This window comes from Theropithecus gelada, chromosome 2, assembly GCF_003255815.1.
Source record: "Theropithecus gelada isolate Dixy chromosome 2, Tgel_1.0, whole genome shotgun sequence".
In the NCBI taxonomy this organism is placed as follows: Eukaryota; Metazoa; Chordata; class Mammalia; order Primates; family Cercopithecidae; genus Theropithecus; species Theropithecus gelada.
The window spans coordinates 174,920,370-174,934,214 of record NC_037669.1 but is presented as its reverse complement, the minus strand read 5'-3'; the positions used below and the strand labels follow the sequence as shown (position 1 = coordinate 174,934,214).

General features: G+C 37.1%; 1 protein-coding gene across 2 annotated transcripts in view; it reads right to left on the bottom strand.

Moving 5' to 3' along the window:
- Window positions 1-13,429, bottom strand: part of ZCWPW2 (zinc finger CW-type and PWWP domain containing 2) — a 110,091-nt gene extending 96,662 nt beyond the window's left edge. For both annotated transcript variants that reach the window (XM_025377087.1, XM_025377088.1), the window contains exon 1: window positions 13,085-13,429. In XM_025377087.1, the coding sequence (XP_025232872.1) occupies window positions 13,085-13,416 (332 nt within the window). In that variant the 5' untranslated portion in view covers window positions 13,417-13,429. The remainder of the gene's footprint in view (window positions 1-13,084) is intronic.
- Between the last annotated feature and the right edge of the window lie 416 nt (window positions 13,430-13,845).

The following is a 13,845-nucleotide window of genomic DNA, read 5'->3' as shown; positions in this document are numbered from 1 at the left end:
CTCCTTAAGCTGATAAGCAACTTCAGCAAAGTCTCAGGATACAAAATCAATGTGCAAAAATCACAAGCATTCTTATACACCAGTAACAGACAAACAGAGAGCCAAATCATGAATGAACTTCCATTCACAATTGCTTCAAAGAGAATGAAACACCTAGGAATCCAACTTACAAGGGATGTAAAGGACCTCTTCAAGGAGAACTACAAACCACTGCTCAGTGAAATAAAAGAGGACACAAACAAATGGAAGAACATACCATGCTCATGGATAGGAAGAATCAATATTGTGAAAATGGCCATACTGCCCAAGGTAATTTATAGATTCAATGGCATTCCCATCAAGCTACCAATGAGTTTCTTCACAGAATTGGAAAAAACTGCTTTAAAATTCATATGGAACCAAAAAAGAGCCCGCATTGCCAAGACAATCCTAAGTCAAAAGAACAAAGCTGGAGGCATCACGCTACCTGACTTCAAACTATATTTAGATAATTTTAAAATCTAAAGAAGGTATACAAAGAATCTGAAATCACAAAAATAAAATATCCATACATTGCTTGAATTTGAGGTCTGTAGATTATTAATCTGGTAAATTATCAACTGATATCAAAGTTATAAAATAATAAATCTAAACAACCCATAACCAAATAAAAAAGTTATTATTTATATTAGTTCATTCTCATGCTGCTATAAAGAACTGCCTGAGACTGGGTAATTTATAAAGGAAAGAAATTTAATTGACTCACAGTTCCACATGACTGGGGAGGCCTTAGGAAACTTACAATCATGGCAGAAGGGGTAGCAAACATGTCCTTCTTCACATGGAAGCAGGACAGAGAACTGAAAGAAGTACCAAGTGAAGGGGTGAAAGCTCCTCATAAAACCACCAAATCTCACGAGAACTTACTTAGTATCATGAGAAGAGCATAGAGGAACTGCCCCATGATCTAATCACCTCCCACAAAGTCCCACCCCCAACCTGTGGAAATTACAATTCAGATTACAATTCAAGATGTGATTTGGGTGGGGACACAGAGCCAAACCATATCATTCTGCCACGGGCCCCTCCCAAATCTCATGCCCTCACATTAGAAAACACAATCATGCCCTTCCAACAGTCCTCCAAAGTGTTAACTCATTCCAGCATTAACCCAAAATTCCAGGTCCAAAGTCGCATCTAAGACAAGGCAAGTCCCTTCTGTCTATAAGCCTGTAAAATCAAAAGCAAGTTAGTTACTTCTTAGATACAATATTAGTACAGGCATTGGGTAAATACACCCATTCCAAATGGAAGAAATTGGCCAAAACGAAGGGGCTACAGTCTCCTCCAGTGGGGCAGTCAAATCGTAAAGCTTTGAAATTATCTCCTTTGACTCCATGTCTCACATCCAGGTTACACTGATGCAAGAGGTGGGCTCCCACAGCCTTGGGCAACTCCACCCCTGTGGCTGTGCAGGGTACAGTCCCCCTCCCAACTTCTTTAACAGGCTGGCATTGAGTGTCTGTGGCTTTTCCAGTTGCACAGTGCAAGCTGTCAGTGGATCTACCATTCTGGGGTTTGGAAGAAGGTGGCCCTTTTCTCACAGCTCCACTAAGCAGTGCCTCAGTGGGGACTCTGTGTGGGGGCTCCAACCACACATTTCCCTTCCGCACTCTCGTAGCAGAGGTTCTCCCATGAAGGCTCTGTCCTTGAAGCAAACTTCTGCCTGGACATCCAGGCATTTCCATACATCCTCTGAACTCTAGGTGGAGGTTCTGAAACTTCAATTCTTTATTTCTGTGTACCTGCAGGCCCAACACCACATGTAAGCTGCCAAGGCTTGGGGCTTGTACCCTTTGAAGCAATGGTCTGAGCTGTATTTGACTCTTTTTAGCCATGGCTGGGACACAGGGCACCAAGTCCCACGACTACACAAAGAAGCAAGGCCCTCGACCTGGCCCATGAAACCATTATTTCCTCCTAGGTCTGTGAGCCTGTGAAGGGAGGGACTGCCATGAAGACCTCTGATATGCCCTGGAGACATTTTCACCATTATCTTGGTGATTAACATTTGGCTTCTTGTTACTATGCAAATTTCTGCAGCTGGCTTGAATTTCTTCTCAGAAAATGGGTTTTTCTTTTCTATCACATCATCAGGCTGCTAATTTTCCAAACTTTTATGCTCTACTTCCCTTTTAAACATAAATTCCAATTCCAAACCATATCTTTGTGAATGAATACATAAAACTTAATGCTTTTTAGAGCACCCAAGTCTCTTCTTGAACACGTTGCTGCTTAAAAATTTCTTCCACCAGATACCCTAAATCATCGCTCTCAAGTTCAAAGTTCCACAAATCTCTAGGGCAAGGGTAAAATGCTGCCAGTCTTTTTGCTAAAGCACAGTAAGAGTCACTTTTATTCCAGTTCCCAAGAAGTTCCTCATTTTCATCTGAGACCACCTCAGCCTGGACTTCATTGTCCATATCACTATCAGCATTTTGGCCAAAGTCATTCAACAAGTCTCTAGGAAGTTCCAAACTTTCCCACATCTTCCTGTCTTCTATCGAGCCCTCCAAACTGTTCCAATCTCTGCCTGCTACCCAGTTCAAAAGTTGCTTCCACATTTTGGGGTATCTTTATAGCAGTACCCCACTCTGTGTGGTATCAATTTCCTGTATTAGTCTGTTCTCGCGCTGCTATGAAGAAATACCCAAGACTGGGTAATTTATAAAGGAAAGAGGTTAAATTGGCTCACAGTTCCACATGGTTGGGGAGGCCTCAGGAAACTTACAATCATGACAGAAGGGAAAGCAAACACATCCTTCTTCATATGGCAGCAGGAGAAAGAAGTGAGAATCGTGCCAAGTGAAGTGGGGGGGGGGGGTCCCTTATAAAACCATTGGATCTCATGATATCTCACTCAGTATCATGAGAACACCATGGGGAACTGCTCCCGTGTTCTAATTACCTCCCACAAGGTCCCACCCCCAACACATGGGGATTACAATTCAGATTACAATTCAAGATGAGATTCTGGTGGGTTACAGAGGAAAACCATATCATTACTGATCATAATTAACAAAACAATGTAAACTAATAAAAATATTTCATGCTTGGTATTTAGTGACATAAAAATTCAGATTCTAGGAAGTTGACGAGTCCCAACTCTACTGCCAGGAGGTGGTGACATGGGTGCACAGTCAACAGAGATGGTGGAATGTGAGAATGAAGTAGATGTTCAGTTGCTCCCTGGAGGCTGAGCAGAGTCCTGTGGCTCTTGTGCCTCTGAGTTAGGGAAAGCATAGGTAGAGGACTACCTGGCAGTCATAGGTTTTAGAAGAGGAAGGTCTAGAGCATTACACATTGTTTCCAACTGTCTGGAACCCAAAGAAGCCTAATATGTTAAAAGAACTCTAAGTGATAACAAAAAGTCAGTTGTAGCCTCAGGACCTCAATGAAGACGACTATCTGGTTATTATCAGGTTCACACCACAGTATCTCATTGTTTGGCGACTGTTATTAGGCTGTCCTTAAGAGCAAACTTGAGCGGAGTTTACCTTGTAAACTTACATTGGAAATTTACATTTCTGAAGGAGCCCACTTGAAGGAAGATCTCACTAAGAAGCAGAAATGGAGACTCCATGGCAGCAGCAATGGAGACCCCAACTTAACAGAAATTTAGGAACAATGGGTGTTTCAACCTAATTAACATCTATTTTAAAAGCAACCAATCCATAATTGTTACATTACAGTGTTAAAACTGTAAAATGTAAGAGGTTTATATTTAATAGTTGGTGATTTAAAATTTCTCAAAGGATTATTGTCAAGCAATATCAAATTAAAAGTAGCATAAAATAGTCTCAAGATTTCTCACACTTAAGTCATAAAAGTGGGAAGTATTTTGCAGTTGTTATGTATAACATGAGTGGCTACTTTGATAGTCTTTGATAAATCACATCTCTATTGGGTCTAAGAGTATTCATTTTAAATTATTACTTTATAAATATAAATAAAAACAGAGATGACTCTCAAAAAGAATTAGATGCTAATGAAAGAAAAAGCTTCTGTTCATATTTAAACATATTAAATCATAGAAAATCTTGCATGCCGATCTAAAGACAAATTGTGAAAGATCTTGTCACATGTCCAAATAAATGGGGCACTTCAGTATTTCTTCATGAGACAGAGGGAAATTGTTTGACTCTTAGTCTGTATATCACAGTTAAAAATGAATGTGCTAAACTAAAGGAAAAGCTGAGCAGAGACAATAGATGTAGAAAACACGATTACTTCTCCTTATCTCCTACATTCATCATCTTTTCTGACTTGAGGTGTTTGAAGAAAGCTGATGTCCACTTTTTGCCCTTACGCTGACCTCATTCTGAGTTCAGACACTGTCAACCATGATAATGCATTCTGCACTTCCATTTCTCTATTTTTCCTTTTACTGGGATGAGAAATTCTGAAGCATTATCAGGAGATTTAATGATGGAAAGGGAGAAGAGTGGGCAACCCAATGGAAACTTAGCAGAATTACAAGAAAAGTGTATGATCAATTTTAGAATCTGTGGGTGGTGAGAAGTAAAATGCACAAATGCAACAAAATCAAATAGATACCAGTCATTGAAATCCATTAGAGGAAAGGGCAAATTTTGACAAGACAAGTAAGCTCAAGGGAATGCCAATGTATCAGGAAAAAACTCATGTTTTACATATTTGTTATCCAGTAGAAATGATCTTTAATAAGATAATTATTGCCCCCATAGAAGTTGAAGTTTAATCATGGTTTCAGGTGCCACGTAGCTAATTAGAAATACATGACTTCATGTTTAAATAGTGGTTTGGATGTATAAGTGGAGAGCAAACTTTACTTGGGGCTTTTCCCTAAACTGTTGGAAACAAAATGGATGAGTTGGAATCATGACTAAATGTTATATTTGCCAAGAAATCTCTGAACTGTACCTAACTGCAGGGGCTGATGGAAAAGGGAAGTTTTCCTTTCAGACACACACATTATGAGTATATTAATTCATATGCAAAATAATGCAAATGAAAAGTAATCAATTAATAATTTATAATACTAAAAGGATCTAGTAGAAATCTCAATTTATCAATTTATATACTGTGTCTAAAAAGTATCACTTGATTGCTTTGTTAACTTAAAGCCATATTTTATTACCAAACTGGACTATAATAGAATGCAAATATATTTTCTATAAATTAATTTTCATATTTTTGACAGAGCTTTGTCAAATATCTGTGTAAATATTCCTGAAGTAGTTACGGTAACAGAGCCTAGTTTCTGCTTTATGATATATCTTCCTGAATTAAGTGAGATATGCACTATTTTTTTCTCTAAAGAGTCCAGACTCTTTCTAGCCAAATACAATAGTGTATGATCAATTTTCTTAAAAACAAGGCTGCTTGAACACTGTGGAGAGTTTTATCTTTCTAGTACATGCAGATGTTTCCATATCCTAGTATATAAAGGCACAACCCAAAGGCAAAATGCTACATATACACACACACACACACACACACACACACACACACATATATATATATAATTTTTTTGAGATGGAGTTTTGCTCTTGTTGCCCAGGCTGGAGTGCAATAGGGCTATCTTGGCTCACTGCAACCTCTACCTCCCGGGTTCAAGCGATTCTCCTGCCTCAGCCTCCAGAGTTGCTGGGATTACAGGCATGCACCACCATGCCCAGCTAATTTTGAAATTTTAGTAGAGACAGGGTTTCTCCATGTTGGTCAGGCTGGTCTCGAACTCCCAACCTCAGGTGATCCTCCTGCCTTGGCCTCCCAAAGTGCTGGGATTACAGGCGTGAGTCACCGCACCTGGCCTACATATATATTTTTATAAGTACATAAATATATGCTGTGCCAGAATGTAGAAGTAAATATAACTGTTATAATTTGATTATTCCTGGAATCTGCACATAGGAAAAGAAAGTGCTATTCTCTTGACAATTATTTGTTTTTATTATATAGATACAAAGCAGTTCTAGATTCTGTATCAGTCTCTAGCTAGCTTTATTATAGTCAACTTTTTTGAGAAAGAATTACTCTGATATGTTGACAAGATTGAGTTTCTGAGCCTTAGAAGCTACATGTAAGGCCATAGGCTAAAGAGAACTGACACAGATAATGCTACACCACTAGATATCTCTGGGGCCAGCAGCTAATCTTTCCACTTGGAACTTCAACATCTATGACATTGCTTAATTAAGAACGAATATTAGTTTCTAGTAGGTTAATTCTATCTTTATATTTCCCTATTGTAATTTATTGTTATTATCTTTCTATATATTTGTGCTACTGAATAAGCAATATAAGTAGATTTGAGTTTCCTAATCTGTATTTTGTATGCTCAACTTAGTTTATAAAGAGGAATATATGTGACAACTTAGTCAGATGCATTCTACTCTCCAGTAAATAAGAAGGTAGATAGAGCTGTATTTTTTGGGCATTTTGATGTCCCTAATCATAGATTAGAGATAATTGAGGGACTGGGGTAAAACATGTTTCATTTTTAAGTCTTAAGCCTCAGTGACCAGCACAATACTTCAAAAGAAAAGTTTTAATCAAATTTCTAACACAGTATTTCAGACACAGTGACAAAAAAAATCAATTTTTTTTTAGCTAGAATTAAAACTTCAGAATTTTCATTAGAGGAAACAAACACTGTGCTTTCAAAATGTTAATTAGAAATAAGAAAAATTATGTGAGACTACAAATACCTTCATAAGTTCTCATAAAATAAGTGTTCATATTCGTGTCTTTTAAAACATTTTTTCTTACGTAACTATTTCCTCTTGATGTCCCTCCTAAATTATTACATGGAAGCCGATTAACAATATAATTTTTAAACAACATTATCACATTTGATCTTTAGAAAAGCCCTCAGTAACAAAGGCCACATTTTTCTAGATTTCCCATATGTGCAAAGATAGTAAGCACATTAGTTTGCTAGGGCTGCCATAACAAAATACCACAGACTGGGTGGCTTAAACAATAGAAATTTATTTTTTCATAGTTGTGGGGGATTAACATCTAAGACTAATATGTTGACATGTTTGGTTTCTTCTGAAACCCCTCTCCTTGGCTTACAGACGTCCACCTTCTTGCTGTGTCTTTACATGGTCTTTCTTCTGTGCATGTCTTGGGTTCTAATCTCCTCTTCTTATAAGGAGGCCAGTCATATTGGATTAGGGTCCATCTTACTTTGGTCTCATTTTCATTTAATTACCTCTCTAAGAATCATATCTGCAAATATGGTCGCATTCTGAGCTACTGGGGGTTAGAGACTTCAACATGAATTTTGAGAGAACATAATTCAGCCATAACCATAAGTGATAGAGCAAGAACATACATCTAGGTATTGATTTAAAGGCTGTGTGTGTGTGTGGAGTGGGGGAAATAAGACCACCATAGTCTCTCTATGAAAGCCAAAATCCTATTTTCTTCATGGAGAATAGTTGAACATGAATGAAAACAAGGTAGTGAGCTAGAATATACATTTAAGAATGTTATGTTGAAAAATGCAATGTAAAATAGTAAGGGATTCCAGAAAGATAGCAGTAATGGTGGTATAGTTTTAGAATATCCTGAAATTTCCCCATAAATACAGGTAGGGCAACTATAATAGCAAAACCAAACCTGACGCACACCACCTATAATGAAACTAAGTGGTAACCTACCCACATGAACACCAAAATAGGAGCAAATGGGCACAAACTACTAAAAATTGTATGACCCCCACATAATATTAGCATCTATTTGAGAGGAAGGAGGGTGGGAGGAGGAGGAATGAGGACTTCAAACTTGCAACAAGCATTGACAGGAAAGTGCAGCAAGTTGAACTAAGAACAGCAGCCAAAACTGTGAGATGGATTGCAACAAAATCTGAAAGTGTTGGAAAAGTGTGGGCCCTACGAACCAACCAACCAAGATCCATTCCAGGATAAAAGTTCACAGGGGCCGGGCGCGGTGGCTCACACCTGTAATCCCAGCACTTTGGGAGGCCAAGGCAGGCGGATCATGAGGTCAGGAGATCGAGACCATCCTGGCTAACATGGCGAAACCCCGTCTCTATTAAAAATACAAAAAATTAGCCAGGTGTATTGGCAGGTGCCTGTAGTCTCAGTTACTTGGGAGGCTGAGGCAGGAGAATGGTATGAACCCAGGAGGCAGACCTTGCAGTGAACCCAGATTGCGCCACTGCACTCCAGCCTGGGCAACAGAGCGAGATTCTGTCTCAAAAAAAAAAAAAAATTAAATTAAATTAAATTTTTTTAAAAAGTTCACAGAATGAGAAACTACTGGGAGCAAAACCTAAACTGAAGAGGACAGGATCAATAAGAAACAAAGGAAAAAGAAGATACAAATAAAAGTGGGGATATAACATCAAAGGCACCAACCATGACAGAAAAGAATGATAAAGTGGAGTTCATGAAAATAAAAAAAATCTGCTCTGCAAAAGTCACTGTCAAAAGAATAAGATGACAAGCCACAGAGTGGGAGAAAATATTTGCAAAATATATATCTGATAAGACTATGATATCCAAAATATACAAAGACCTCTTCAAACTTTACAATAAGAAAATGAACAACCAGATTTTTAAATGGGCAAAAAATCTTAACAGGCACCCTACCAAAGAAGATATACAAGATGGCAAATAAGCATATAAAAAGATACTCAAAAGCATATGTCCTTAGGAAAATACAAATTAAAACAATGAAATACCACTACACACCTATTAGAATGGCCAAAATCCAGGTAATACCAAATGCTGGCAGGGAGGTGAAGCAACATTGTTGGGAATGCAAAATAATACAGCCACTTTGGAAGACAGTTTAGCATTTTCTTAAAAAACAAACAACAACACACATACTCATAGCACACTGCCAGCAATTGCACTTCTTGGTATTTACCCGAAGGAACTGAAAACAGGTCCACATAGAAGCCTGCACATGGATGTATAGAAGCTTTATTCATAATTGCCAAAACTTGGAAGTAACCAAGATCTCCTTCAGTAGGCGAATGGATAGATAAGTTGTCCTACGTATAGACAATGGAATATCATTCAGTTGCAAAAATACATGCGTAATCAAGCCATAAAAGGACATGGAAGACACGTAAATGCATATTACTAAAAAAAGAAGATAGTCTGAAAAGGCTAAATACTATACAATCCCAACTATATGGCATTCTAGAAAATACAATACTATGAAGATGGTAAAAAGATAAATGGTCACCAACAGTTTGGATGAATGGAAGGGTAAATAGGAGAAACACAGAGAATTTTTAGGCCAATAAAACTATTCTGCATATACTATAATGGTGGACACATGTCATTATACATTTGTTAAAACCCACAGAATATATAACACAAAGAATGAATCCTAAAGTAAACTATGGACTTAATTGATAATGATGAGTGAATGCTATTTCCTAGATTATAACAAATGTACCACACCAGTGTGGGATGTTGATGGTGGGGCAACCATGGGTGTCAGAGGGAGAAGGGGATATGAGGAAACTCTCCATACTTTCCATTCCATTTTTCTGCAAACCTAAATAAAGTCAATTAATTAAAATAAATAAAAATGAAAGAACTCAAACAAATTTACAAGAAAAAAACAAACAACCCCATCAAAAAGTGGGCAAAGGATATGAACAGACAGTTCTCAAAAGAAGACATTAATACAGCCAACAGACACATGAAAAAATGCTCATCATCACTGGCCATCAGAGAAATACAAATCAAAACCACAATGAGATACCATCTCACACCAGTTAGAATGGCAATCATTAAAAAGTCAGGAAACAACAGGTGGTGGAGAGGATGTGGAGAAATAGGAACACTTTTACACTGTTGGTGGGACTGTAAACTAGTTCAACCATTATGGAATACAGTATGGCGATTCCTCAAGGATCTAGAACTAGAAGTACCATATGACCCAGCCATCCCATTACTGGGTATATACTCAAAGGATTATAAATCATGCTGCTATAAAGACACATGCACACGTATGTTTATTGCGGCACTATTCACAATAGCAAAGACTTGGAATCAACCCAAATGTCCATCAGTGACAGACTGGATTAAGAAAATGTGGCACATATCCACCATGGAATAGTATGCAGCCATTAAAATCGATGAGTTTGTGTCCTTTGTAGGGACATGGATGCAGCTAGAAACCATCATTCTCAGCAAACTATCGCAACAACAGAAAACCAAACACCGCATGTTCTCACTCATAGGTGGGAACTGAACAATGAGATCACTTGGACTCGGGAAGGGGAACATCATACACCGGGGCCTATCATGGGGAGGGGGGAGGGGGAAGGGATTGCACTGGGAGTTATACCTGATGTAAATAACGAGTTGATGGGTGCTGATGAGTTGATGGGTGCAGGATGCCAACATGGCACAAGTATACATATGTAACAAACCTGCACATTATCCACATGTACCCTAGAACTTAAAGTATAATAATAATAAAAAAAAATTTAAAAGTAAACATGGGGGAGAGGAAAACCTAGGAAATTTAAGAACAGGCCATATTTTTGATACTTTGAGAAAACAATAAAATAAGGGCTCTGGAACTTTGAAGTAGGGGAGGAAAAAGCTAAAAAACAAACTATTTTCCAACGTATGGTTCTCAACAAGAAGTAGATTCATTTCTTTGTATTTCTCCTTCTATCAAAAAATCTGCATGTTATATATGAAAAAAACATAAAAAGATTCTCAAAGTCACAGAGAAAATGATAGACTAGCTAGGGATCCTGTCACTTGAGGAATGACATGGCAGTGAGTTTCTTGCCACTTTATATTCCTCAGCTGGGTACTGAAGAAGTCAGTAACCCAGAAACACCGGTGAGTGCAACCAGACAAAGAAAAAAAGCTCCAGTGAAGCCTGCTCTTTTTAGCCAAAGGACCAGGAGTGGGGGAGCCGAGCAAGACAGAAAACTTATACAGAATAACTGCTCTATCCCAGAAAAACGTCATGGAATATATATGGCCTCCACATTTACCCTGATACCAAAGGCCAATGGTGAGCGTGGACTGCAAATCACCCAATAATAATGGAGCACCCTTCCTGCTCAGGTGGTGGCAGAAAAGGCTTAGCTGGAAGCCGAGATTTTTACCACCTTCCAGTGTTAACAAGACCCTCCCCCTATGGTGTCAATGAAGTTCACCTGGCAACAATGAAAAGTTCGTCCTACCCCTACTAGCTAGGGTTGTGAGTGGGGAGCTTGAACTCTCTCCTCCGCCCAGTGGAACTGAGGCACCCTTCCCTCCCTTGGAAATCAATAGAGGCTGAGTGGAGAACCTCGACTCTTACTCCCATGTGGGAGTAACAAAGAGGTGCTCCCATATATCCTGCTGATGTAGTAGCAAAAGCAGCCTGCTAAATAGGTTTAAATAAGATCCAAAATGAAAAGAATATAAAGTCTAGTAAACAAATAGGAAATATAAAGAACTAAATGAACATTTTAGAATTGAAAATACAATATTTTTAAAAGCTCAATGGATACTTTCAATACAGTATGAATATAACAGAGAAAAGAATCAGTGAACTTAAAAAGAGAACAATAGGAATAAACCAATCTGAACAGAGAGAAAATGAACTGAAAAAAACGTATTACTCCCTCTTGCCTTCTGAACAAATAAGAAGCCATTTCATATAAAAGTACTCAAGAAGAAAAGATTATAGCAGAATCTAATATAAAGATGTTATGGTAAATGCCCTACCAAAAAGTGAAAGCTTATCACAGAGGCATGGCCTTACAAAGATCAAAATTGTACCTGAAAGTTCAAATTGAGATAATAGAAATTAAGAAAATAATGCAAGTAATGAAAAAAAGCAACATAAATTATAATTAGAAAAACTAAAAAATAATAAAGTAAGTGATTAGAGAAAAAGATTTGATGATGAGAACACATGGACATGTAGAAGGGAATAACAGACACTAGGGCCTACCAGAGGGTGGAAGGTGGGAGGAAGGAGAGGATTAGGAAAAATAACTAAGGAATACTAGGCTTAATACCTGGGTGATGAAATAATCTTCACCACAAACCCCCATCAAACAAGTGTACCTATACAACAAACCTGCATATGTATCCCTGAACCTAAAAAATTACAAATAAAAGAAAAAGATTTGAAAAGAGAAGAAACATAATTAATGAAATTTTTTTTGTGATTTTGACAAAAAAGACTAAACCAGAAGAAACAAAAGCAATTTATATACCTTCAGAAAAAAAAAGAAATTTTAAAAAATTGAAAAGATAAACACAGTTCAAGAAAAGGTAATACAAAAGATGGACAAACATCCACCATAAGTAATATCAGAATCCTAAAATAAGAAAATCAAAGCAATGCAACACAACAAATATAATAGGTTATAATTTAATAAACCTCAGCTAAAAATAAGACTTGAAGTTATATGATGAAAGTGCACACTGCATATTTGGGAAAACCAACCCAGAATGGGAAATATTGGAATATAATAAATCAACATAAATCTAAAGAAAAAATATTTTAGGTATCTAGGTAACAATTACAGAATACATTCTTTTCAAATGACTATGAAATATCAATAATATATGCCACAAGAAGGTACGGTGGGCCATACAATAAGAATCTGTGAAACTGATTATAACAGATTTAAATTAGAATGCAATAAGATACATTAAAATTCCCCAATATTTGGTAATTTAAAGACACACTTCTAAATAACCCATTTCAAAAAGGAAACGACAAAGAAAATCAGTAAATATTTCAAAATGAATAATAAAACATAGTATATCAAAATTTGTATGATGAAGCTACAACACTACTTGAAGAGAAATTTATAGCTTTAATTGCCTATATTGGGAAGAAAATAAGATTTGAATTCAGTTACCTAACTTTCCCATTTAAAAAGCTAGAAAAAAAAAATCCAAAGAAGTATAGAAAAGAACAATGATAAGAAATCAAGAAACAAGTAGACAAAAGAAAAATGTTGAATCTTCAAAAAGATTTCTAATATTCATAAACCTGGCAAGACTATACCTCAAAAGTCATAAAACAACACAAACCTTACCTTGGCCAATTCTGTAATTTTACCAAAACCAGGCTTCCAAGAGGGAGCTGTGAATAGACAATCTTAAATCCACACTGATGAAGCTGAGACTCTTCAGGGAAGTCTTCTTCAGAAATTGAGCAGTTATTATATCTTGAATCAGTGTTCATGAAGCAGTACCATGGTTCATCATGATCAACTTTGGCTGCATCCTCACTTGACAACAATCTCCATTTCAAACAATTTTCATTCTCACATTGAACCCACACTTTGTTTACATACATGTTTTCCACTGAGGAATCCATTGCACAGTTACAATAATCAATCTTACCATCCAATTTTTCTTTATCCATTAAGGCATTTAATCTGGAAAATAAGAAAGAGGAAAATAACAAAATGAGGATTCAAGAGTATAAGGAGAGAAAATTCAAACCAAAATCAGAGAAATTCCGCTTTGATATCTTCCATGCCCATCCCCTCTCTATCCTACAAAGACTACATATGTTGAACACATTGTTTCCACCTACCTAGAAACAAAGGAACAAAATAGAAACAACGATCACTCTGAGCATAAAATGCACCAAAATTAAAAATAAGAAAAATATGATGGAACCAAAGAGTAGTAGAGGTTGACTATAGTTTCTATTAACCTAATATATAGCACATGTCTGGTATATAACAAGTACATTTTCCCATGATAACAGCTAAGCCTTATCGAATGCTGACTAGGGACCAGGTATTATTCTAAGTGCTTTATACACATGGCTCATATAGTCTTCCCA